General features: G+C 37.4%; 3 protein-coding genes across 4 annotated transcripts; 1 reads left to right on the forward strand and 2 right to left on the reverse strand.

Moving 5' to 3' along the window:
• The first annotated feature begins 331 nt into the window (after positions 1 to 331).
• LOC145971402 (protein ST7 homolog) lies at positions 332 to 2824 on the forward strand. Its single transcript, XM_083099011.1, has 2 exons — positions 332 to 1130; positions 1310 to 2824. The coding sequence occupies exons 1-2, from the start codon at positions 701 to 703 to the stop codon at positions 2431 to 2433; spliced, it is 1554 nt and encodes a 517-aa protein (XP_082955137.1). The 5' UTR covers positions 332 to 700; the 3' UTR covers positions 2434 to 2824.
• A 1073-nt stretch (positions 2825 to 3897) lies between these two features.
• On the reverse strand, positions 3898 to 15718 carry Fwd (phosphatidylinositol 4-kinase beta fwd). Its single transcript, XM_083099010.1, has 12 exons — positions 15107 to 15718; positions 10304 to 10549; positions 8294 to 9291; positions 7938 to 8055; positions 7696 to 7830; positions 7415 to 7581; positions 7156 to 7286; positions 6854 to 7084; positions 6480 to 6773; positions 6018 to 6394; positions 5453 to 5925; positions 3898 to 5364 (listed from the first exon to the last, which is right to left on the reverse strand). The coding sequence occupies exons 2-12, from the start codon at positions 10483 to 10485 to the stop codon at positions 5177 to 5179; spliced, it is 3294 nt and encodes a 1097-aa protein (XP_082955136.1). The 5' UTR covers positions 10486 to 10549; positions 15107 to 15718; the 3' UTR covers positions 3898 to 5176.
• Positions 15719 to 23416: 7698 nt separating this feature from the next.
• LOC145971669 (ATP-dependent RNA helicase DDX54) lies at positions 23417 to 27540 on the reverse strand. Of its 2 annotated transcripts, none has more exons than XM_083099581.1 (12): positions 27432 to 27540; positions 26902 to 27013; positions 26424 to 26800; positions 26029 to 26344; positions 25724 to 25934; positions 25384 to 25610; positions 25110 to 25301; positions 24893 to 25034; positions 24571 to 24766; positions 24251 to 24389; positions 24013 to 24166; positions 23417 to 23753 (listed from the first exon to the last, which is right to left on the reverse strand). In XM_083099581.1, exons 2-12 carry the CDS (start codon positions 27010 to 27012, stop codon positions 23563 to 23565), a joined length of 2256 nt encoding a protein of 751 aa, XP_082955707.1. In that variant the 5' UTR covers position 27013; positions 27432 to 27540; the 3' UTR covers positions 23417 to 23562. The 2 variants fall into 2 exon arrangements, with proteins under 2 accessions (XP_082955707.1, XP_082955706.1); XM_083099580.1 differs by having other exon boundaries at positions 27267 to 27502.
• Positions 27541 to 27838: the final 298 nt, after the last annotated feature.

Genomic DNA, 27838 nt, shown 5'->3' on the forward strand with positions numbered 1-27838 from the left:
TATCAAATACCCGCTTTGAATAAAATCTGACATATACTCACGTCTTTTCTTGACACGTACATTTGCACCACATTTGAAATTAATTTACCAATGTTCTATCTGTAAGAAGATACCAATAAATATACGCAAATTCAATCATTGTCGCCGAAATAAGATGTCGAATGTCCTCGAAGTACATCTAAACTAACTCCATCTATCGTTGATACTATATTAGATCGAGATGCAGCGACATCTAATAAGATGCAGCAAGATCTTTCATTTACCATCGAGTATTCTGCAGTATCAATCGTCGATCTTCTCCTTCAACTTGATCTCCTCGGCCTCTCGACATTATCGACCGAGGGAGAAGCTGATTTGCTCGTTTCGTACGTCATGTTCTCAGCATCGTCGAAAATATTTACATATTACGCGCCGGGAGTGTGCGTGGCTATGTACGCGGGTCGAGTCAAATACACGCCATAGGATCGTAATTTAACAATATTTCTTTGTCTTCGATAAATATACGGGAGAAATTTGCATAGGATCAGATTCTCGAAGCGACGTGAGATCTGCCGTGGAATAAAAACTGGACTACACGCGCCCTGTCGCTCGTCATCGTCTTCAATGTGGTGAACGTTCGTGCTCTCCGGTGACAGAAACGTACGAATTCGCCGGAGCGAGTAAGCGCGAGGAGCGGGCGAGTCGGTCCTCGGGAGCATAAATGGCACTGCTATTCACCAGCATGTGGGACTCGACGATGTTCCTGAGTACCCTAACCCCAAAATTTTACGTCGCGCTCACCGGCACCTCGTCCCTCATCTCCGGCCTGATCCTCATCTTCGAATGGTGGTATTTCAGGAAATACGGCACCTCGTTTATCGAGCAGGTATCCTTGAACCATATCTCACCGTGGATCGGCGGCGGTGACAGCTCTAATGATAGCAATACCTCCAGCCTAAACGGCTCCGGTGGATCGTCAAATCAGCAGAATGTGCCAGAGTGTAAAGTCTGGCGCAATCCGATTAATTTATTCAGGGGTGCGGAATATCAGAGATTTTACTGGGCCACCAACAAGGAGCCCCTCACGTACTACGACATGAATCTGTCTGCTCAGGATCATCAGACTTTTTTCACTTGCGAGGGTGATACAGGTAAAATCCTGGATTCGCTTTTATTCAATATGTATTTTCAGAATATGGATACTTTGCAAAGTATTTAAACATTTGTATCAAGTTGTAATAAAATGGAAATGTCTTGTCAATTAGCAAGATAAATATTTTTTTCTCTTTGTCAAGATATCAAATTTAGTTAATTAATTTTTCTCTTACAGGTAAAACAGAATATGAAATCATGCAGACAGCTTGGAGAGAGCGCAATCCAGTAGTAAGAATACAAGCTGCGCATAGTGCTCTCGACCGTAATCCTGATTGTGCGCCAGCTTATATTCTTCTCGCAGAGGAGGAGGCTACTACTATTGTAGAGGCAGAAAAGATCCTGAAGCAAGCTCTAAAAGTGGCTGAAAACAATTATAGAAAGTCGCAGAATACCCAGCACCAGGGCTCCATAGCTGAAGCGATACACAGGCGGGATACAAATGTGTTGATCTACATCAAAAGAAGATTAGCGATGTGCGCGCGAAAGTTAGGAAAGTTGAAGGAGGCTGTGAAAATGTTTCGCGATCTCACGAAGGAGGTGCCACCGATTATGAATGTATTAAACATCCATGAGAATTTGATTGAAACTCTATTGGAGATGCAAGCCTATGCGGATGTGCAGGCCGTATTGGCCAAGTACGACGACATCAGTCTGCCGAAATCGGCGACCATCTGCTATACAGCTGCATTGCTGAAAGCACGGTTGGTAGCGGATAAATTTTCGCCTGATATCGCCAGCAAGCGCGGCCTGACCACCGCCGAGATGTCGGCGGTGGAAGCGATTCATCGGGCCGTGGAATTCAATCCTCATGTACCCAAATACCTCCTGGAAATGAAACCGCTCATTCTTCCGCCCGAACACGTGCTGAAGCGCGGCGATTCCGAGGCGATTGCATATGCGTTCTTCCATTTAGCGCACTGGAAGCAGATAGAAGGCGCTTTGAATCTGCTTCATTGCACATGGGAGGGTACGTTTAGAATGTTGCCGTATCCGCTCGAACGCGGACATCTATTCTATCCATATCCCACGTGTACCGAATGTGCCGACCGGGAACTCTTGCCGTCGTTTCACGATGTCAGCGTCTACCCGAAGAAGGAACTTCCCTTCTTCATCCTCTTCACCGCCGGTCTGTGCTCGTTCACCGCACTATTGGCCCTGTTGACACATCAGTATCCGGACACTATGGGCGTAGTTGCCCGCTCCATGCTCGCTTGGTTCTCCCATCCATTTTATTACATTCTCGACAAGCTGGAAACTATATTGCCTTCTAACTTATTGCAACAGCTCTCTAGAATATAATAAGGCTGTGTTTCCACATGATCTCCATTAAATTAAGACTTATTGTGATATTCGCGATATACTTATTGCTTCATTTCTTCTATCTCTTCGTAGTCGCTCCCATCAGGTACGTATATAAATGTGTACGCTCCTATTTGCAATTTTCTCATGACTGATATTATAATAATATCTTGTAGAGCGACGATTGTTTATCTAGTACCGTAAGTTTATCGAATCTACGAAACGCTAGAATGTAAAGGTAATAAAGAATTAGACATTTTTTTTTCTCGGTACTTACTTCTCGATAGTTCATCGAGAAATCGCTAACACTATATGAATATTGATACGTGACGATACAAATTTATGTGAAACGACAACTGGGTGCTAAATAAACTCTCTTTGTTTTATCGCATTCGTATTTATTCAATAATTGATATTCTTAATAACTCGTAATGAGGTGAAAGATCAAGGCAAATCAGAGATCTTGACGTTTCACGTGTCAACAGAACAGAAAATTCGAATATGTTCAGTTGACTGGGAATAAGAGGAATTGACTTTTTCGTGTATATTCCTCCGTAATCATTCTTATACAATAACAATGAGAACGTTAAAATCTCTCACATTAAATCACATGTATAATATTATACAATTTTTATGCGAATCCGCTGAAAACAAAAATAGGAGACAATCGATACGTCGAAGAAAGTCGACGGATTAAATTCACATTCTCTCGATATTTCTACAACCATATCTGATTTCTGGTCTGCCTATCTGTCATGTGAAACGGTTATGATAGAAGAAGAAAAGATAGAGAGAGATATATAAGACACTTGGAAGTCAGAGAGCCCAGGTCTCTCCAGTACGCCGGGCTCCAGCAACTTTGATTTTGCTTCGAACATTCATCCTTGATTAAATTCTTAAACAATATAGCATAATAAGGTGATAAAATTTGTCATTTTATGTACAATATCTCTTTAGAGCTTATATATCTATATAATTTACTTTTTTTTTAAACGGACATACGTAAAACGTTATGCGAAGAATTACGATTAAATAATATTATCCTCCATACACACAGCTACGACACTCTTCGCATCCACGGCTATGGAGGGAGAGCGGGGAGGAAATAAATGTTTACATAATATAAGAACATGTAAAAACTTTCAAATGTGATCCTTAAGATTTACTAGTATATAATGCTTAGTCCTTAATTCTTTATCGCGTGTACAATTAGATGTATTTACCGAAGAATACTAGTCTACTAGAAGTAGGAAATATTTTGAGTATTCACCTCCCGCTAATATCCAAGCCTATATTTTGTACGTAGCTCTTTCGCGTACTCGCCAGAATTGTGATAAAATCTTGGTAAGTGGAAATTTATTCCGATCCTTCGTACTGGAAGTAGATTCTACTTTTTTATTGCCGCGAATTGTCTATGAAAGTTCACGCAATGTTCCTCTGCTTTCTTTTTTTTTCTTTTCTCTCTTATATATACAAATTACAAATTGTCCGTTTCTCGATCGATCAACTTCACGCTAAGATTGCCACGGCACTTCACTGCATCTAGATTTGATCGTCTTCACTATTTCTTTACAGTGTAGAGTCTACACAAATAAGGCACCTTTAACAAATTACGCTCTTTATAAGTTACACTCGATTTAACAGTCCAACGCGTTCAGTCAACGACACCACGTCTGCACTGTGATGGCTAATTCGTAATTTGTCAATCGAGGCATACGTAAACAACAGCAGTCTTAATGTATCGAACAAAAAACATTATATATATATATATGTATATATACATATATACATATATATACATGTATATGTACATGTATATATGTATACATATAATATGTATATACATGTATATATAGTGGATATATGTAATCAACTGGGGGTACCAAAATTCTCACAGAGATTATTCCTTCTTTCAGTTTATCTAATTTAAACGACGATAAATATTTTTAACTTTCAACGAAGCGCTCACATCGCTTGCTAAACCAATTCTAGTTCTCTTAAAATATTAATATATATTAATTAATTAATATTAATATATATTCCATTATTTTAATCGAATTTTTATCGAATGCCGAATTGCTTTGAAATTTGCTAAAAATATTTCATATCGTTCTTACCCCTCCACGAAAGTAAGGAATAATGATAAAACTCGAAGAATAGTGATTTATTCAATTTTCCTATATGTCTAGCCTCATTGAGACTATCTATATATATTTAAGAGGAAAGCAATTTTTCCACTCTAAGCGTCATTTGTGCTTGTGGAATGCTAGAAAACAGCGCTGTGCTCAATCGAAATCAGCTCACATGCCTAAAAAGAATGTTTTGTCTTTTTCTGCGTTATCGTGCAACTCTTTGTTGTATTCACCGAAATTATTCTTTATTTACACATTGAAATTCTGGTAAAAGCTGTCTTTCACAGTATAACACAATTTTTAAGCAAATGCTTTTATCAAATAACTGCGGAAATAACGCGCATGAAAACAAACAGCAATGTATAATTAATTTCTCTTTAGCTGTTATCACGCGTTATTATAATACAAAACAAATTTTCCGATGCGGCAGACTGACTTGAGAGTATACTTATTAGTCGCTTCGCTTATTGACGATTGATCGACCTCGCAATTAAGTGTAAAAATGATGTGGAAGAAGTACCACGTTGATGTCAAGATAATGTCTTTTTTCAATCTTACGAAAAGATAGTTTCAGTCAAAACGCGATAGACAGAGGATAATTAATCTTGATATTAAAGAGTGCCGTTTGCGAAATATTGATATCGATCATAGAGTTTAGTGGACCACGAATGAATACTGCCTTCGACCAGATCCTCGACATGCCGACGCAATTGATCTTCTGTTAACGTGAGGTGGAATCTATTCTTGAGACCTTGAACAGTCGCCGCCCCACCACTTCGAAAGCACGGAAGTTGAGAACCTGCGGAAAAAATCGATAAAACCCATTGAGATGTGCAGATTTGAAGGTGCACGCGAACGCAAACATACGTACGTTCAGTACTACTTACCCGATAACATGATCTCAACAAGGTTGACTATTTTTTCCATGTGCTTCCGTGCTGCGATTAAACCTTGAAGAATGAGACTTTTAAATTCTTCAAAGAATTTGGATTGATTGCCGCCCATCACTTCAACAAATTCCGGCGTTAATTTGAACGGACTGGTCTCGAAGCCGAGATTTCTTGGCGAAGTCGAAAGAATGAATCCGAAATCTATGTGGATCAGATGACCGTCGCTGTGCAATAGAATGTTGCCGTTGTGACGGTCTTTCACTTGAATAAGATAGCTGACCAGGCAGTACGCGGCGCAACTTTGAATGAAGTTTTTCTGCGCCATGCGGAACGTCTCTGAGGTAGAAGGGCCGAACTCTCGTTCAAAGTATTGGAAAAGCGTTAATTGGCACTGCTTCTTGACTTGATGAAGCGAGACGGTATTCAGGATCGGTTCAATCAGACCACTGTCATTAGATAAACATAGTATTCTGCAAGACAAAATAAAATTATTGTTCAAGAAAAATATTTTGCATCAAAACTTTTCAATGAAAAATTTCCAGTAATAAGTCATCGCACTTACTTGTATGGTCGCACCCAAAGAGGTACTTGTTCGTCTTGCCAAATCTTTTGCAACATCGAAAGCAATTGCGAAGCGAGAAGTTCTTGCCTAAGATCATCGCCACATTTCACGATGACGGCGAGTAATCTCCAAGATGCCAAGTGCCCATACGGACTGGAAGTTCTTATGCGTCGTTGTTTTTGCTCCCACGGCTCCTTAAGAACCGCTGCGGAGGGGTCCTCGGGATCATGACTAAATGTCGCACTGGGCGTAGCTGCCATCTCACTCAATCTTCTCTTGATGTCGCCCGGTACAAAAATCGGTTCTCTGCTGTCGGACGATTCTTGACTCAATTGTGATATAGTATCTCGATCTTTCGGCTTACGAAGCTGTAAATACTGAGCAGAAGCGAATGGGAAAAAGGTTAAAATAGAAAGCAAAAGTTAGAAAAACTATATATGATTATTTCGAATATGCACTCACTTGCTGCGTAATCTCATCGTCCTCCTGACTCCAACAATCGTTAGGATCATCGTCGGGGAAATTAAATGTCACGTCTGTATTCCTAACGGAGTAAGGCGAAATATTTTTTACAGGTGTCTGTCGCACCGCTAAATTTTGTTGACTATCGGAAGTAGATATGTTGGATTGTTCGCCGCCGGTTAAGTTCTCTTCAGACTTGGTATGCCTCAATGAACTACCCATTATTTTCGTCGGCACGGGTGACGTATATAAATCTTCCACTTCTAATACCTCCACATATATTATATAGGGTGCCTGTGTAATAATTATTATCATGAAAGTCAACATTCGAATTCTGCAAAGGATATGATTTACAGTGAAATATCTGCGCGTACCTTGTCTTTGCTGTTAAGAACAGCAGCATACTGTGGCGGAACTCGCACGATATGATGCGGTATCATACTATGCAGAGGTAACCACACCCTTGCAGGGAGATTCAAATTAAGCGTGTTGAGCTCTGCTACTAATTGAACGGTTTTACTTTCCTTTGTTGGGATAGTTCCGAGCAATTTACCAATTGATATTAACGCTTGAATAAATTCAAATTCTGGCGCGAGTCGAGGTGCCTGTATAAGGAATATAAATTTTATGCATCGCTTCAAATACAACATCTATTTTCTTACACAACAGAACTCACGTTGCAGAAACAATCTGTCTTTTGGCCTCGCAAATCGTTCACCACACCTTGGCAGGAATAAAAGCAGGTACAACCATTGTCAAATGCTCGACCCGAGCTCAGGTCCCCAAGACTTACTTTATTTATTATACCTTTTAAGGGAAATAGAGAATACACGAAGATTAAATAACCCCTCTTTAAAAATGATTTCACATTACAAACATTATATAATATGTAATTTATTATATTCACATGCACATATATTTATTTGGATAATTACCGGAATGACTACGGCGGATAGTCTGGAACAATCCAGTAGCGTCGGACTGAGATCTTTGGTGGGTTTTTTTATTCGGCGACGTAAGGTTTTGCGCCGAGGGCAATGGTGATGGTGCAGGAACTTGCAATCCAGCTACGCGCTGCTTTCGACTCTCATTTCCCTTTGGCCTGAAATGTTACACGCTTAAAAATTAATTTGTTTCAAGTGCACACATACACGTATGATCTGCCGAAACTCGCGCGTTATCTCCATTATTATCTAAATCTATGTATTGGTCTTACCTGAGTTCATCTGACAAGATAAGATTTTTTAATTTGGTCCCATGAGACTTCTTTTTTGATGGTAAATGAGCATCGGAACTGTACGCATCTAGCAGCCAAGCACATTTTAAAGAGAAATCTGCCGACTGTCTACATCTGCAAAATTGATTCGTTTAATTTTAGTTCATTTAAATTTTATCGCGACTCATAAGATGCGCAATCAAATAATCTTCTAATGTGTTGACAGTATCTCCTATATTTACCTATGGACAAGATATGGATAAAGGACTTCTGTTATATCGTGAAGTTGTATATACATCACAACTAACTGCGGTAAGTAAAAGTCCACATCGTTATCCGGGAAACTGAACATCTTGTTACCTAGAATACGTCATAACTATTAGTCATATTTATTGTCAAACATATAAGATATATTTGTTAGAACATTTTTAATTGTTTTTTTTTAATCATTAATATTATTATCTCGACATAGAAGTTTATGTATGATGAAAATAGCAAATGCTATTGTTTATCTTACAATAATTATTGCTTTATGAATAACAAGTGAGATAAAATTAACAAACATGCTGAAATTAATTCTCTTTATTATTTATTATACCTAGATAACTCTGAACGCCGGGTTCTTTCGAATTGAACAGATAAGAAATAGCCATGGACATGTCGAATATTTGACTCTCGAAGAGTCGCAGTAGACAACCTTCTGATGGTTTCGGTTGTTTTGTCTCTTGTTGCTGTCGACGGATAACATCTGGTTGCTTTTTCACTGTCTCAGCTTCCTGTTGCTGTGTCGCAGTCGTACCGCAGCAAAGAGTCATGGCCGCTCCGGCCAATTCATTTTGGCTCGTGTCAGCCACAGTTGGCGGTGATGACGCCACTTGCGTTATAACGCTTTGATAGATTTCGGCGCATTCCTGATGCTGATAATCGTCACTATTGTGTTCTCGCACATTCGCGTTAGTTATTCGCGGTTCTTGCGAGCAAGGTTCACCAACAACGTTCGTGTCGTTGTACGATCGCGGACAATTACGATCGTTGGTTTCGTCATTGGGAGATACAGGAGACATAGGATTATCACTAAGACGCGTGGACAGTTCCACGGGCGACACTGGCACCGACATTGACATCGACACCGACACTACACCGGCACCGTTTTCAATACCGTCTACCACATCGATCGAATACACCGAGTCTCCTGGCTGTGACACAGACGAGTCGAGGCTCTCACGGCTGTGTAAATGATCCACGCTGGATTCTCGGGTCGCGGGCGCATTCGTGGCGTCGCTCGAACCGCTGTCGGAACCACACAAGATACCGGAGTCGTCAGAACCGAGACTGGCCAAGTCCTCGCGTTCCCGCGCGGTGCGAGTACTTTTTCCACATGGCCCCGACGATGACGATGATGACGATGACGACGACGATGATACCGTTGTCGTCTTAGAGACCGATGAAGGGGCGGGATTCTCGCATTCCGGGCTCGGTGTCACGTCCACCTCTGGAATCCGTTGCAAAGCGGAATCCAGACTTCGGTTCCTGTGATGGTGCGTCAACGTTGTTGCGGCTGCCTGAGGCACCGGTGGTAGTAAGATACCCATTGATCTAGAAATAATAATCGATGACTTTAGTTAACAAGTATTCTCTCGATTAATTTTTTTAATTAATTTAAAATTGTACAGGCTCTTTTTTAGAGTTGCATATGTTCTTGATTCTTTAATGTATGAAAAAGAAATATGAAACGTTATTTTAACTTTTTAATTACAAAAATTTGCTCTTTAGATTATAATTTTTATAATTTGCTCGTATATTTACTTGATCTGCTATCTATATAATCTAGTATTCTATCTTTTTTAATATATGTTTAAAAAATATGTATTTATTTAATATCACACTCATACAATTGTATCTTTATCATGCACTGTTTAATGTTATCGTTATGTTTTTTATCTCGATATATTTTATATTTTTCTCCTGTATACTCTGAAAAATTTTATCTCAAGATATACAAAATGAAGCTACTAGTCTATCTGTGTTATTGGGACATATAACTTTATTAACATTTAAATTATTTTCTTTAATTTGTGTCTATTTTCTGTTAGTCTTTTAATGTGAATCAAATTATGTGACGTATGTATTTTGATCGAAGAAAATTGTATGCGTGCAATGCTGGCCGGCATCAATTGGCGGCTGCAAAAGCATAAAGAGAATAGATCGGATAGACCGCGTGCGGTTGCGATTATTAATATTGATGACATCTCCATCGCCATTGTTGTCAACGAAGAGCCAATTTAAATACTTCACGTATTCCTCAATTTATATACAACACAACTTCACATATTTCCTCGTCGATCTAACCGTCGAAGACGAGTGGCGTCGATCGCATAATCGCGGTATACATAACACGACTTTACGATCGCTTATTCAACAAGTGCCAGGACGTATAGACGCGCGCGCCAGACGCGTCACGGCTCGCAAATAGCTCGCGCGCATGGCTCGCAAAGTGGCTCGGAAATATTCGGGAAATGGCCTTTCGAGACAGATTCGAGTTTGCGCGCGATGACAGGTATGACGAAATCCAGGTATGACAGGTATAACGAAATCAAAATATATATACCTGAAGTCCAAACTGTGGTTTCGTTGATGCGTGGTCAATCTGCTACGTGGACTGATCGACGGATTCGGCCGACCGTGCACGAGAGGAACATTACAGCTGGCCAGCTTGTGCCGCTTGATGTGTGTCACGCTTTCCTGGCGCGTAGGTCCACCAGTTGACGTCACTGCCACTACTTCGCTCATATTAGAGTCGAGTACGAGCACCGGCTCGGCTAACAGTCATCTGCTGGCCATGCTGTGGCTTCACCTGTAAAACGTAAACTCCTAAATCAGCGCGCCGTCTCTCGTTTCTTGCGGAAGAATGCGCGTAACTCGAATGCGAAAGCGGAAAGAGAACGCACGTTCGACGCGTACGTCGTCACGTTTTTACTTTTCTAGTTCAGGAACACAAATAAGAAACTTATTACGTGTATATTTACATATTTACCGCATCGTACGATAGTATATATATATAATAATATAGCAGAGAATAATGGATTGTTGTATTTGTTGTGATTTTGAAAATAATTATATCGCGATAAAGAGAAAAAAAGTGGTCTTATTATATGCATATGTATATATGATTGATTATATGTGACATACACAACACAGTATGTATCGTAGGCGGTAATTTAATAATAAAGTAGATAACGAAACGAACTGTTGTGCAGATTCTTCGGTTATGATTTTTAAAGTGACATCGTGATATCGCGATAAATTGATCGATTGCATAGAAACGGACATATCATATCAAAAAGGACAGATCCTAATCAATAATAGACGTGGCCTCGAATATCATATGCGAAGGAAAGTCAACAGTTCGTGCGATACATCTATGGAGTTAATTGCACGAAAAGCAACGCGAGCACATCGAGAGACGAGACACATTTCCGGTATTCTCATTATTTTTGGGAGCGTAGGCTGATAATGGCGAGTGATATCATTTTCCGCATGCGATCTCCACTATATCGCGACACGAATAAAACTACGTATACGACTCGATGTAACGTCAATGATAACTGTTGACACGAGAAGAACACGCGTCCGCCGTCGTTATCAAGCCGCGATATGTTAAATGCGATAACGGAATCAGTGTCTCGATCGGAGAGAGAAATGTGCCGTATCTTTATTAATTAATATACACAACAAAAGACACACGCTCTCTTCCCGATTCACGCGCGCAGCGCTGAGAAATTAATTGGTTATATAATGCGATGCAGCGCGCGGAAAGAACACGGGAGACTTCTCGACCGTTTACGCTGCGAAACCGAGCGACCGGAAATCGCGCGTCTGTCAGGAAGGTCGATCGTGCCCCAGATAATGTGCGATTGAAATTTCTTTTCGAGCAATAAATAACCGACGTAATTTATCGTGCAATTTTCTCGATGCAGAACTCTTTCCCGTCATCGGAAAAGAAACCAAGTTAATTAAAGATTTTATTTTTTTTTTTCAGATTATCTTAAGATCGGAACGTCATAAAATTTCGCACACATGATATATCTCGATGCTTTCTTATTGAGTAATTTTGTCAAAGTTAACTGACATTGTAGCGAAATATTAATCGTGAAAATGCACGCATACGCATATTTCAGATAATACAATCGGAAGAAATGTTAAAGTTGACAAGAGGTCGCCGGATTCGCTGAATGTCCACGTTGACGGTAACGAATGGAAAAAGTTACGATGCCGCAATACATACAGACATTTAGAAAGTGCGGCTTTTTATCAATTCGAACACTTTCTAGGATCTCTTCCTGGCGCAGTTGAAGCGGGCTCCATTCTACGCAGTTATCCCGCGGATAAAACGGGAGTAAAAAAAAAAAACAAATCCTATACTCTTGAGTTACGTGAAAATTACGTGGAAAACAAATGCTTTTTCCACGAGGAAAAAACTGCTTCATTCAATTTTATCCTTCTACGTGAACGTGAGTTTTTATGCGTCCTATTCAACCACAAATTATATTTACTTACTTCGAGACGTTACATCAAAAGCTACGCTCAGTGCTTTACCTCAATCATTAATTTCAATAATTAATTAATTTTTTCAGAAAAATTGCATACATAAAAAAATTTGCAAAAACGTTCGGATGATAAATTTTATAGTACGTATATTTGGAGTAAAAAAAAAAAAAAATATTAAACTGTCATTTCTGGATAATCGTTATAATTATACAAACATATCAAATGAAATCAGTCAATGCTAGTTACTTTATCAAGGATTCGACCGCTAAATTCTCGTCGAGATTAAATAATTTTTTTCTTTTTTCGCGCGTTGAAATAATGAATACGAAATACCTTCCACGTGACACACAATAAAACGTACTATTTTAAAGATTGCGGCGCGAGTGTTACGGTGCGGAACCGAGGTTTCTATCTCGACACACGGATCGGTTGCGCGTTGCAAAATTCCGCCGACTCGAAACTCACGACGCGCGTGGAACCATATGCTTTCACCGATCTGCTTCGGTGCCGGCGCGTACTCGATGTTACGAGCGTATTCCCGGTTCCAAAATTGCAATTTTTGCCCCAATACAGTTCATCGATACTCATCTCTCCTGCATTTTTTTTATTTGTAGATTAAACAAGACAATATACTTTCGTAGTCACGTTAAAAGTGTCAAGCATCATCAAGAGTCACAGCGTGAAATAAAAAATAATAATTTGTATAGAGAAATTATATATCTTCCAATATACACATATATATATGTATATATTTCCCAGTATTCCGTCCTTTCCATAGTTGAATCGACCCGTATCCCGTTCACTATCGAACATCGACACATTACGTCGAATATAAAAATAAATCCGTCTAATTCGCAATATTCGCAACTTTCACGATTTGCAATCATTAAGTACATGACATACATCATGTTGATTTATATTTATAATTGCTCATGAGATAATATCAAAGGAGAAATTTGTGGCATGATCGAACAATCAAGTTCTTTGATCACGACACAGTATCTATCGAGATAGTTCGATATTAATATTTTTTATAGATGATTAGTACTATACTAATAATATCTAGATATAAGAGAGTATCGATATGCTTCTTTTTTTATTTAATGACTAATTCCCGTCTAATAAACACCGAGGCGGACGTGAATGTGGGCCGTTATACGTAAATTCCGTCGATGATCTAATAATCAATGTTGATGATCGAGCTCGACCGGGCCTCGATGGACTTTTAGGAACGTGATTACGCGCGCGTCTTCACTCGCGTGGGCGTGAAACTCGCGCTAGAAAGCCGAACGCGCATCATGGTGAATAAAGTCGAGCGTAGAATTTCCCTTTGCGAAGCTTTTCGCGACGTCAAAAAACGAATGCGAAAGAGAACATTTATAGCGGTATCGCGTGGTCAAATAATGGTTCATATAAAATAAACTGCAAACGCAAAATGTCAAATAAATGTTGAATAAATTAAAATGTTTAGATGCACAAATTGAAACGATGACTGGAAAAAAGACTCGATTATAATTATATTTTGAAACTGTGAAATTTTGAACTCTCTTCGCTTTACGTTGTTGAATTAACAGGAGTACTTTTATAAGATGCAAAGTGATTTAGCTTCCATTTAACTTTCCAATTTTCGATATTCTTTGGCAAATAAAAAATATATTGCGGAAATTTTTTCGATTAAGCGTCTACATGGCACACTTGACTGAAGATTTAATTCTTTTAGTTCAATGTAGATTCTTTTAAATTACATCTCGGTCTTTGGCTGAATGACATTTTCGGCTTTCGCGAAATTTGAACGTCGACATCGCAAGACCTTGCGAAAGTTTTCTGCGAATGTCAAATCTTCAATGTGTCATCAATGTGTATCGAGCCAGTTAGCGCGAATTTCTCGCGTTTTACATATAATAAACATCAAAGTCCAGAGAGAGAGAGAGAGAGTATCCGAGGTTGCGGATGACTACAAATTAATCGTGCCATTTAACATTCTACATTCATCATGCACGTGACACTATCATATCCAAAACATGCCACTGTAAACTTGTATTCACCAAGTAATCATCTAATTGTAAACATAATTATCAGAAACAACGAATCGCGGAGACGGTTAATTATACTTGGCTCAGCTATAACAGAGTCTGAGGAATGATATAATCTCGATAAATTCTGAATTATTTTCGATGCTACAGCAACCAGAAAAGCATATCAATCGTTGCGATTATATATAACAAATATAAACATAAAAATCATCATTTCTAACATCGAAATTTAAGCTCAAGTTACACCAACGAATTCAATGAATCATTTTGACACTGAAATAACTAATATAAACGTGTCTCTACAATATATAAATCCCATAATAATTCTTTATAGTATTCTTAAAGTTAACAATTTAACAACCATTACCGACATAAACAGACAGTCGGAAAGCAATCTGGCGCGTCTACATCGTGAAAATCCGAGTTGTAATCATCGCGTGCTCTTTTCTCGCTACGCAGAATCCGCGACGGCGACGGCGGTGGCGGCGGCGATCTTTCGCGATTTCGATCTATGTATGCTGCACCGCCTCCTCGTCTCGCCGCGCCGCGCGAGCGTCTCCTGGCACCGCCGCCACCGCGTCGACACGCCGCTCCGCGCCGCACATGATGCGTTCGCTCGCACGCTCGTACTCTCGCTCGCTCACGCAGCGAGATGGGTGTGCCGTGCGCGCGAGAGCGAGCTTCCTACGTGTCGTCGAGCGTGTTGACACAATGCTGGAAAATCCCTCTACGCGCATATATACATTCGCACATTCCTTTGACTCGCCGTCCTTCGATGGAAGGATCAATCCGCCGCGACGTGAAACGTCAACAACGTCAACGGCACTCACCTCGCGCTCGAATCCGAGATCTCGGCCACGAGTCGTGTACGGTGCTACGACGACATGCCTCGCGACGTTGGATTCTCGTTGTTCGATCTTCCGGTCGTTTTAGGCGCGTCGGATTTTCGGGCGCGGAAGTGTCGCGCGGCCGGGAACGAAGAGCGCGAGACGCTGGAGAGAGACGGGAGAGGAGCGTCTCTATTCTCTTACGCGAGTGCAGGCGCACCTAGAGCACGGGCCCTGCCTGAGAGCACTCGTTCCCTCGCAATGGCAGCGTTCCCACAGGCTTTTGTCACACACGCACGCTCCTGTCGGTTTTCGCTGCCGCCGGCTACGCCCAACAACGCGCGTCGATCGCGGCTCCGTCGTCGCGGACGTGATGCGCACGATGCATCGTCAGGCGACGAGCTGACGGGCGACGATGACGACAGCGAGGACGACACGTTGCACCACCGATGCGGCGACACTCGACGTTACGCGGCCGGGCTTGACGCGGGGCGAGCGCGTCTACCGCTCCGATGTATCACCGATGCTTACTCGAGGCGACGGCTACGACAACGGCTGCTCGCCAGGCCCGACGTTGTTGCTCGTCGCACGACACATTCAACACTAACTCGGCGACGCACTGCTACCAACTTATCAACGCGGCGGACGCGAACTCGGGGATACCTAGGAGCGCGCCTGCGCCGTTGCAGGAACGTACGAGCGGATCGGCGGGCCACGTGCGCGCGATCTGACAGCGAGCAAATTTTTTTTATCGCACCGAAAGCGATCGACGCATTTATTTTTCCCGTCGACTCGTTTCATTGGAGATGCGCCTCGATTCGAATTGAACTTTGCGCTCGTGAAACTCGAAATATAAAAATAAAAGAAATTTAGATATCGTTATAAAAGCATAATTCAATCGACTTTTGAAAAAATAAATTTCGTACGCGACTGTTTTTCGATATACTTTAAAATTAAATTTTAAAAACAAGAGATAATTTATATATATAATGCGTGAAGATTTTAGAATTAGTTCGTGTGTAATTCACGTGAAGTCCAAGTGATTCATAAGCTAGCGTCTTTAAATAGTTCGCTGATAAAGCGATATATATATATTCTCATTTTGATTAGCATGAGACACTTGATTCGATTTGACTATGTATATGCGTGTAACACTACATCACTTGCGCATCATTAGACAAACACGTGGCAGCAAAAATAATTTTCCCATTTAAATGGAGATTAATACAAGAATCCGGATATATAATTCTTCGTTCGAAAACAAAATTCAAATAATTTATATATCACTTACTTATGTATTCGATATCACACCGGATGCCACAAAAAATGATTGTTTTGAGAAAAAAATGCACACGTAACGATTCTATTGACAGTTTAAATCACTCTTAAATAGCAATAATAGGCGATTTTATCGCCTTCTCGCTATACAAGGGACGGACATAATTCTCCACCAGCGACGGCTATTATATTATAGCGTTAGCAATATTCATTGGCGTATTGACAGCGTTTCATCTCATTGTCACTTTACTTCGGCATTGTTCGACGTAGAGGCAATGACAGTCCAGAGATGCGAGCCGACGCGCTATCAACCGAACGGGATGACAGCATCGAGATAAGAAAATCGGCAATCATATATCTTACTGGATAGTCTTGGCTTAATTAACGCTCATTTTTATCAGAAAAATATGACATCGCAAAGTTATAAAACGTGAAGGAAGAAACGATGATCTCTACAATATAATAATAACATAATAACAATAACAATGCAATATAATATAATAAAATATTATATAACAGTTAATAATAATAATAATAATACAATAATGAAAACAATAATTATAATATAATTCAAAGTATACTAAAATTGGCCTTATCTCTCGTAAATCTTGAATTTAATAATTTATATCGCTTTCAGAGATAAACGCAAGATACGAAATTTATTTCTTTATCTTTTTTTACGTTAACAATTTCGAGTGAAAAATTTTCGTGGAATTTGCCGTGCGATTCTTCTCTCTCATTTAGATTTGTTCTAGATTGTGGGCGACGATCTGCAGTGCCGCACCTGAATAACAAACGGCCCCGGCAGTATCGGGACGTTAGTATCGCGCGTTTAGGTTGGCAACAGTCCGAGCGGACGGGGACGTTTACTCGAGTGTGGGAGGGGGGAGGGGGAGGGGGAAAGGTCGTGCAGCCGCGAGTGCAGCTGTACCTGGCGACGCGCAACTTAACGTAGAGCGGCCGGATAAGCCAGGCAGTTTGGGAGCATTAGGTGCTCCAAATGCAGCCATGCGTTGTCCGCATGCTGCTTTCCTTTCAAACAGCACGGCCTTTTGCTTTCTTCGTGGGCTCTCTTGCCTTGCTCGATTCGTATCTCGTATGCATTCGCGCGTATGCAGCCAGGGCAGACAATGAAACTTTCTGCATTTTACAAGTTCTCATGTGTGAGAACACACAGACACACATGCATATTCGCGAGTCGTACTGCAGATATTATTAAAATTGTTACAGATAATAAAGGACATATTCTTCTTTCCTTGTTAGATTACGATAATCGTAGTATTGTCATTTGCACTTCGTGTTTACCGTAAAAGTGGACTTTAAATTCACGCTGCGTCATCCAGCTGTGATATTTGGCGAGCTATGACGCGATGCGTCGTCGCCGGATTATGACGTTCGTGTTTGAAACAGTCATGCATACCTCAGCGTTCACCGTAAACACTATCGCGCGTGATATCACTGCTGCACACAAAATTAATGGCTTTTCGATAGTGAAGAAATCGTGGAACAGCTCGTGCTGACTCATTTATGTTAATGCTACTTGCGTTAAAAAAAAAAAAAAAAAAAAAAATATATATATATATATATATATATTATATATATATATATTTTTGTTTTAACGCAAGTAGCATTAATGCATATATGCATAATGCTAGAGATAGATCTCTATTCGCTAAAAAATAATTCTTAAGAATCTCTATGTCCTATTTTTCTTGTTTGAATTTACAATTAATTTATGCAAATTAGTATGTTGCGTTTACATGCATTTATTTGATCGTTTGCATTAGTATAATAATTTTCAATTTTATTCCATCTTGTAAGGTTTAGTCCTTATCGACTATGAAAATTGAAAGAAAATGAAAAACACACTATTAATTAATATCGCATCGTTTATCCATTGCTGTTAGTCACACATTAGCTATCTTGTTATCTATTTAACTTTTCTAAAGAGTCATAACTGTTTATCATAAGCGCTGCGTATTTATATTCTTGATTATATAATTATTGATACGATCTTCTACATAATACAAATCATTAAATTAATAATCTCTTAATTATTTAATATTATTTGTTTCTCTCAAAAATGCTATACATTGATACTATTTAGATCGCTAGAATGAAAATCATGTATTAAAGTTTATAATCATATGATAATATCTAATGGATTAATAATTTTCTTTGGTTTTTTAAAGAGTTTGTTAAAACAGCGAATGTCTCAGGTAATAAGGTAAATTCTTATTGCTACTATCACTATTCTTATTGTTATCTTTATTATATCGTTTAAAATTCTGATAAGCTTGCAACATCACGTATGCATTTTTGGAACAGCACGTATCTCTTAACGAAAGTACTGCTGTTTTCGTTTGGCAATATAACGACTGTGAATCCCGAGAGATGCGAGTATCGGCAACTTCCTGGACTGTTCCGCTTTCTACCTGCCTGCGCGTCAGAACACGATATATGCGACAGGCACGATATAGTTGAATATTTTGCCATTGGTATACATAGTTATATATCATCGACCAACATGCAACACATAAAACGATGCCAGAAGTAGCGAGTTTTCTTTTTTTTGGATGTTCCTCTCTCTTGAAATATAGTAATTTTTGTATTTTTTTTATTGTCTTGTTTTCTAATTCTCTACCTTTGCACAAATTTTCCAAAATTACTGTAGCCAATAATGTTGCATTACAATTGTTATTTTAGTTAGGTTCCCGTGACAATGTATTGAGCCAAGATCTAAATATGACTTACACAGTCTAAAGTTTAAATTAATATATATATATATTTAAATTATATACATATTTTCTTACATATTTATTTCTTTAAATTGGAATCAAGAAAATTTAAAACTTAAATAATATATCAGATATCTTTTCCTAGTAACAAGATTTTTTACATTAAGATTTGCAGAGAAGAGAGAGTAATATTATTTTAAATATGAGGCAATTTCGAGTATTTTTCATATATATTTAAAATGAAAGATTGTCACTACTTGGATGAAAAATAAGATTTTTTGTATTTGGAGTAAAGAACAATTTTTAATTAAATGATTAACTTAAAATTAACTCAAAGAAAGCTGTTAATTGAAGCAATCTTATATTTAAAACTATCTATAATCCTCTCTGATATGATGTCTAACACAAAATTTCTATTATAGTCTTTGCATGCAAGTTCCTTTTTGTATTTCATATATCAAATCTGAAAATATCGGAATGTGATATTTTTGATGATAAAGAAACAAAACAAACTTTTCATTTTTGTACGTGTGTGATTTCTCTTTTAATATTAAAAAACATATTTTTCCTTTAATCCTTTCTCCAATTTAAAAACTCGTACATAAGGTACTCGTTATAAATAAAAATTGCAGGATATTATTTGAGGAATTTGACACCTGATGATGCTTGTAACCGTCAATAGTGATGCGACCAGACTTGACCCTGCGCCAAGTGCAACGACAAAGTATAATGGACCGACGCAAGGGCGGTCTGTGAACTATGAACTGAGATACTTTTGATTTACATCATTTTTGTTCGTTTTTCACACACAGATTATTCTTACAGCGATGTTACTTTTTCTGAATAATGTTCTTTCAGATTGATGCGGCACTCATCTATTTTAATTTTAAAATAACATCTTTCCTTATAAGAAATTATATCTGTAAAGTTCTTCTTTACATTATTTATAAAAAAAATTAAAAACGGAGAAATTAATGTGTAAACTATTTCTTATCCACATGACATTTTTCTTCTTTTTTAAAGAGTTAATTTTCATTAGTTTTCAGTTGGATAAAATATCAAGAAATGTGGAGAAATCATGTATCTCGAATATATTTTTAAAAATCTTAGAAAGTGTAAATGCGCCACATATATAATCAACCAACTTTCTTGATTTGAAAGCTGAGGAATTTTGATATATCAGAATACGTATAATACAAGAGAGTTATTTTTATCGCGATATGTCATTGATCTGAATAAAGCGGACGGCACAAAAAACGTATATTAAAATAGAATGAAATCATGACGTTCTCTCTCCGTCTTTCCGTCTCCCACTCTGAGATTATATTGAATTCATTGAAATTTACGCTCGTTAGTGATGAGGCTCGTGAATTGTGGAGGACATTCCTTCTCAGAGGCGTAATAATGAATCATGGAACCTTGAACGAAATAACGTAGCTCGCACGCTTCAGGTAAAAAAAGGAGAGAGAGGATAGAAAGAGTAATGCAGAGAATGTAGAGAGAAGAAAGGATGAAAAAGAAAAAAAAGAGAAAATTAACAAAAAAACAGAAATCATAAAACTTTTATGAATAATACTTCGATATATTTACACATCGAGTCTGCGAGTCGGATGATCGAGATCGTGGGAAAGTATACTATGGAATTTCTGTGGGGTATCTAAATTATGCGGGATCCTGAATACATTCCGCTCGTTCCTCTATTACGCCACTGTTCCTTCCCCACTTCCTCCGATTGTTTTCGTCGACGACGTCGACGATCGACGCCGCGCCGCCGCCTGGACACGCCGGCGTAAGAATGAGAGCACGTCCGTGTGTATGCATTCGCTTGCGCATGAATTAATGCCGCGCATACCGATGTCGGGGGAGCGGACAACGGGCGGCAGAGACGCGACACGTGATTCTCGCGCAGCGCGTGTAATATATACGTAGTAACGTGACCACCGAGCGTATGCTTTGTTTTTTCACGCACGTTCGTTAGCGACTGAATTATTATCCACGATGAAACGAACACGCGATAAGATTCGGAGATGCGTATGGCTGATAGAAGAATCAAGCTTGTCAACTCGTCGCGCATAATTGTTGATTATTCCGACGGAATTTTAAATTTAAATTTAGTTTGATTCTGTGAATGTAATCGTGATAAATGGCGAAAAAATACGGTAGAAAACAAAAGCGAAAATATCGCGATCATTCAATTCTTATCATTGATGATACAAAGCAAGCTCTTATAATGTGCGAAAAATACTTGTTACGTAAACTCCGAGCATGTAATGTCTCGATGCAATCTCCATGCTAATGTCTGTAATTTGCAAATGATACTATGCTATGATATGACAGATAGTTGAGAGAGAGGCAGATTCATGTCTCTTCGAGTCTCTTTTCTTGCATCCTCTTCCCAAAATCGAACCACGTGAGTGAGGGAAAAAAGAGAGAATGATATCTTATATGTACTAATTTTCACGTGTTTTCGGACAAAGCAGCTAATTTTATGAGATGCAATCGGTCGTACTTTATGCTGCACGTGTATCGTGCATACGGACGTCCAAAAATATACACACGGCTTTCCTCGGCGCCAGTAAACTCGCCGTTCGATGCTGTACTTTTTCTCGTACTTCGCCGAGAGTTCTCTTCGTCCCAACACTCGCGCTACACAGATGCTCTATCATAATAATCTCTATTTTAGGCCGGAGGGTCGGCTGAGTCGCGTTGTTGTAGCAGCGCAGATGTTCTCGTTAAAAGCACTCGAGTAGGGGAAGGTCGAGCTCGAATAGCACAGTCGAGAAGAAGACGAATAGACAAATAGACGAGTTAGAAGACGCGTTTAAAAGACTAGTGAGATTGCAACACGATAGTTGAAGCGAGAGGGCAAAAGAGAAAGAAAGAGAGAACAAGAACGAAAAAGAAAGACATGGGAAAATAAAAAGATGAAAAAAGGAGAGGGCAAACAAGAGAAAAGAGAAATGTTAGTCATGATTACAGGAACGCTATCGCAAGCACGAAATCTATCTCTCTTTCGCTGATAAGAAAAGATTCTAGAAGTATTTAGCGGCGAAAGAAATATTGCGTATAAACTACGTATGTTGTCAAGATACTGTCGGACGCATTGGCTTTGAGAGAAATTGAAATCGGAGTAATTCGAGTCTCTTTGAGATCCGGTTACATCGTTATCCTAGCTTTATATTAACCGCCGATTGGCGTCGTGTTGCTTTTTAGATCATAGCTGGGGCAAACAGATATAAAGGGAGAAGGGTTTGTTATGACACAGATAGCAAGCTTAATCGAGCATATCCAATGTTAATTGACTGTTAATAATAGTCAATGCAAACTACCTGTCAGAAATCGATATCTCAATTACTTGCATTGTACCTTTTTTTCATATACATATACAATCTCTGAAGTAGTTTCTTTTCTGATAGATGTATTCTATTATTCTTGATTTGGAATCTTAAATTATAGGAATTGTCGCTCACGCGACAGCTATTGTAGCGATAACATCGACACGATAACACATATTTCAGATAATCGTAAGATATAGTGTTGCGCATCAACTTGTTATTGTTATTTCACGCCAAGTTCTGTCCGTAATATTTAAAACGCCGACAAACATCGCGTGTTATATGATATATTTACAAAGTGATGACATGGGACTGTAATAGTTATTAATTTTTTTAAGACATGTTTAGATGTAAAATAACCAGATACATTGTGTTCTCGCGGAAGCTGCTCACAGATCATTTGCTTCATCATGCGGACATTTCGTGATGTTTACGGCGCTCAGAGATAAGTTTGCGCCAACGATTAATTCAATAAAATTTATGGCACCATCAGCTCACTAACGTCTTCTTTAGCGACTTATAACTGCGAATAAGTTGCTCGTTTCTCGATGACGCAAAAATTTCTTAAGGCTTCGCGCAAAAGCGGGCTTAGCGAGTCTTCGTAATACCTTATGGAGACCCCACAATTGTGCAACACAGACACTATATTATGATGATGCAAGATCAAATCTAAATCATATAACACTCACTTATAAGGTCACTGTGCTTTCGAGAGATATTATTGATCACGATTATTTTTAGCCAATGCGTCCTATTTGCGTCATCCATTGTATATATAAATATATCATATTTGCATTACTATATATAAATATATATAAATAAATATTTACTTCATATATGCACATGGATGTGTATAAAATTTATTATACACATTATATCTTGTTCTAAGTTTAAAAAATTGTTACGTCTTATACTTATCTTGTATATAACATTGTTAATGATTATAATTAAACGACAAAGACTTGAAAAGTTGGTTTTTTCAAATATTTCAAATAACTTCCAGATAGAAAAAATATACTATATTACAAAATATAATGTAATTATAATAATTGTTTTTTTTTGTTCATATACTGTTAAAATATGAACATATTTTAAAGTTAAAAATGTTTCAATGCTTCCTCTTATGATTTTTTTTACCTTTACCTCTACTATTTTTCCTACCGTTTCTTTGGCGCTTTTGCTCGAGTAATTTACGCGCTTTTAAGATTTGCTCAGGTTTCTTCAGCTCGTTCTTTGTTTTAACTTTGTCTTTCAGTTTCTGATTGTGTCGCGCCCAATGTGTATTTGCTGTTGTTCGCACTGAAATAAAACAAACAGCATTTTACAGTATTTTTCGAGTTCGTTTTCCGATGCGCATGAAGCAATAAAAAATCTATAGATCGCGTTACATATGTTATAGATTTTATATCACTTCATATGTATCATATACGAAAAAAAATAGGATTTATGTATAATGATAACGAACGCATCGAATGAATCGATATGCACAAGAAATTTGTAGAACAAATGTTATGATTAGATTCAATATTTTTTGATATAAGGTCGTATATTAACTTACACTTTTGCGTCTGTAAAGATTCCTCTTCACTATCACTCTCGTTGTCATTTTCATCAACTTTACTTTTTTCCTTCCACATGTTATACCGATTTGTTTTATATGTAGCAGGTATCCATACACCCGATTCGGTACGTATTTTTTTCGCTTTCGGATCCTGTTTCGACAAAATGCATAGCAAATCATTTTTTTTCTATGATGAAAGATAACATATAAAGATATATATTAATCATATATGTACCCTATCAATGGTGACCATTTTCTTTTTCTTCCGATCCCATTTTTTTAACTGCTTTTGAAGATGTTGGCTATCTTCGTTATCTGCTATCAAATCCATTTGTGCTTTATCAGCTTCTGTGGCAAATGTGTTAACAGCTAAACTGTAAAAACAAAACAAAATATTAAATAGGATAAAGATAATAACTGAGATTAAAATATCATTTTTTTAAATTAAAATATAGTGTAATAAGAGACTAATTTTATTACTTTGGAATAATATTTATATAAAAGTTATAAATATATTAGAATATAAAATGTATGATATAATAACTGATTTTTTACCCTTCTTCTGTATGCTTGTCTGGTGCGGAATAAGGTATATAATATTCTTCATCTCGTTTTGTGTGTGTTTTCTTTTTCTTCGAAATTTTATATAAATCATCGCCACTTCTTTTTTTCGGAACTATCACTGTACTGAATGCAGCATTAATTTCTTCCGCACTGCTGGATGGCAGATTAACCTTTTTTGGCAAATTTTCTATAAAAGTTGAAAAAACTCAATTATGGTTGTTACATATATATATATATATATATATATATATATATATATATATATGTATATATATATACCCATATAATATAATTTATTAGCATAATAATTTACTTGATGTCATGTTAACTTCTTCAGTGTTGCGGTCCTCTATTTTTTTGTGAAAATTAAAAATATTTTCTTTGTGAAATATTCGTTTCGTCTTCATCACTTGATAATCTACTGAATTCGCTTTTGTACCAATCTCAAATATCGTCTATTGTATGTACAAAAGATTTGAATATTAAAACTGAAATATAACTTGATATATAACTTGTTTTTGTTTACTCACCCCCTTTGGTCTATAGCTTTTCATCTTGGATATTATATCTGCTGCTGTAGGAGAAACATCGGAATATTGCGGTAGAATTCCAGCTTCATTTATACAAAGTTCTTTGATTCTTTTAACACTTTCTGTCGAAGCACCTGGTCGTGATCTGATATATCGTTGATAAGCATTGTTACACACCCTTTGCATATTTGTCTGAGAATACAAATACTCACTTAATGAAATAAAAAAGGAAAAGAGAATTAGCTAATACTAATTTATGAATCAATATACTTACAAGATCTGTAGAGCTGTTGTGCCAATTTATTAATTCACCTAGTTCCTCCTCTATCATAGATTGTGGCATTTTTCCCACAGCAGATTCCATGTTTTCGATGGATCCTGTAGTCGGCATTATCGTTAAAGGCCGACCAAGAAAGAGATGTAAATCTAGTAGATAAGGATATTCGTCCGAACTCACGATATTATATGCTGTTCCAACACGTCCAGCTCGAGCACATCGTCCTAAAAAGTAAATTATTATTATAGCTGAATACAATTAAATGCTTGTTATATGTATTTGTGATTTCTGAATATAGTAATTAAGTATAATTAAAAGTAATTACAAACGTACATACCCACTCTATGTACAAAGAGTTTAGATTTTGCAGGAAAATTAAAGTTAATTACATAATCTAGATATGGTATATCTATTCCTCTAGCAGCAACATCTGTTACTATAAGAACTTTTACTTTGCCAGTTTGAAATTTAGCTGCGTTTATTTTACGCGCGGAAGGATCCAGATTTGAGTAAATAAAAGTATTAGAGATGTTTGCTTTATCCAATATCTGTTTAAAAATCATTTTATATTGTATATTTGATTACTAAATTTTAAGTAATTTACAAAATATATTCGAGAAAAATGGTTATATTAATGATTACCTGGTGAATATATTCCACATGATGCATAGTCTCCGCAAATATAATTGTTTGTGAATCAGGTTTAATAATCCTTTTTAACAAGCACAGAAGTACAGCCAATTTCTCTTCAGGGCGACATGTAATAAACGATAATGTTAACCCTTCTGGCAATTTACTTTCAACATCCAAACGAAGTAAAACTGGATCATTTAGACCAGCTTTTGCAAAATCCACTAAGATTTTGGGCAAAGTGGCAGAGAATAACAATGTTTGACGCGATTCAGGTAATCTGTTTACAATTTCTTGTATCTGTTCTCCAAATCCCATTTCAAATAATCTGGAATGCACAATCTCATTTTTAAGATGCTTAACAGAAACACAAATATTAAAAATATGCATAAGAGGAAAATTATTACCTATCAGCTTCATCAAAGACAATGTACTCAACATTTTTTAATTTTAGATCCATTTCTATACATATGTGTAAAAATCTTCCTGGTGTAGCTACAATGATATCAGGATTTTCATGAATTATACTAAATTGATTATCCATACTATCACCACCCAATATCACAGCTGCCTTTAATCCTGTAAATCTTCCCAATTCTTTTACAAATTTCAATGTCTGTAATGCCAGTTCACGTGTAGGCGATAATATCAATGCCCGTGCTCCGGTCTTTGTTTGTCTTGTTTTGAGTTTTTCAAATAAAGGAATTAAAAAGCAAGCAGTTTTTCCGCTACCTGTTCTAGCCATTGCTACTACATCTCTTCCCTCAAGAGCTAACGGTATAGTCTGTTGAAAAATAATTTGATATTAATGCTGAATAAGACTTATTATACTTAGAATGTTATAATCTCAATGTAAATCTAAATATCTTTCGTTTAATAACATACTTTTCTTTGTATAGGTGTGGGAATCTTATAGCCCCGTTTGAGAATTCCTTTTAATACTGGAAAACTGAGAGCCATAGATTGAAATCCTCCAGATTTCTTGGGAACCTTCATTCTATTGAAGATTTTATCATAAATATATAAAATAAATTTACTACACACACACACAAATAAATATGCAAAATTTTCACAACTCACAATCTTAATTTTAAAGAGATTTGTGATTAATTTATAGTCAATTCTTTTTTTATAAATTGTAACATGCAATTTTCTTATATCATAAATCTTTGCAATTATATGTTTATAATTGAAATTTTATTCGAATAAAATTTATTTAAATTAATAAAAAATGTAATTTTGTTGCTTACTTGAAACTTAATTAGTGAAAAGGTCTTTTTCAATTGCTTATAATTTGAAAATTATACAGTGCCTTGATATTTTTACCAAGGAAAAATTTAACTTTAGGAAATTAAGTCATTAAGATTTCTAATATTTATTAGAATTATGTGCAATATTGTATACAAAGTCAATACTTATAATATGTGTTGTAATAACTGTGCACTATATTTTCCTCAGCACACCATACAGCAAAACATAACCAAAAATAATCACACGTGCATAAAAAAATTAAGAGCGGACTAAAAACCGCTAAATAGCAATCGAATATGATTGGTTCCTATTTTCAGATCCGACCAGCAAGCGTCAAATTACATCGGAAAATCTAGTAATGTTTTTCAACTATTGAATCCACTGAATGCGGCCAATTGTATTCATAGGAAGATAGAGCAACATTTAATTGACCAATGAAAGCAAAGAAATCTTTGCTCTTTTTAATTTGATTGGTCACTTAAATGTCACTTTACTCCAAGATCAGAGAGAAGACTGAGAGATGTCATGGCCCGCTTTTAGGTCCCTGAAAGCGATACTCCCTCTGTGGACA

This window comes from Camponotus vicinus, unplaced genomic scaffold (assembly GCF_025532165.1).
Source record: "Camponotus vicinus isolate PSW18456_S1 unplaced genomic scaffold, iyCamVici1.0 SCAF_5, whole genome shotgun sequence".
Classification (NCBI taxonomy): domain Eukaryota; kingdom Metazoa; phylum Arthropoda; class Insecta; order Hymenoptera; family Formicidae; genus Camponotus; species Camponotus vicinus.

Bases quoted from the DNA above. Each gene is read 5' to 3' on its own strand.
- LOC145971402 (XM_083099011.1), top strand. From the start codon at position 701: ATGGCACTGCTATTCACCAGCATGTGGGACTCGACGATGTTCCTGAGT. The intron at 1,131-1,309 runs GTAAAATCCTGG...TTTCTCTTACAG, and splicing joins CACTTGCGAGGGTGATACAG to GTAAAACAGAATATGAAATC.
- Fwd (XM_083099010.1), bottom strand. From the start codon at position 10,485: ATGAGCGAAGTAGTGGCAGTGACGTCAACTGGTGGACCTACGCGCCAG. The intron at 9,292-10,303 runs GTATATATATTT...TATTATTTCTAG, and splicing joins AACCACAGTTTGGACTTCAG to ATCAATGGGTATCTTACTAC. The intron at 7,287-7,414 runs GTAATTATCCAA...TTCCCTTAAAAG, and splicing joins TATCCGCCGTAGTCATTCCG to GTATAATAAATAAAGTAAGT.
- LOC145971669 (XM_083099581.1), bottom strand. From the start codon at position 27,012: ATGAAGGTTCCCAAGAAATCTGGAGGATTTCAATCTATGGCTCTCAGT. The intron at 25,302-25,383 runs GTAAGTATATTG...TTGTATTCTCAG, and splicing joins ACAACAGCTCTACAGATCTT to ACAAATATGCAAAGGGTGTG. The intron at 23,754-24,012 runs GTAAGTTAATAT...GTTTTATTTCAG, and splicing joins ATCTTTACAGACGCAAAAGT to TGCGAACAACAGCAAATACA.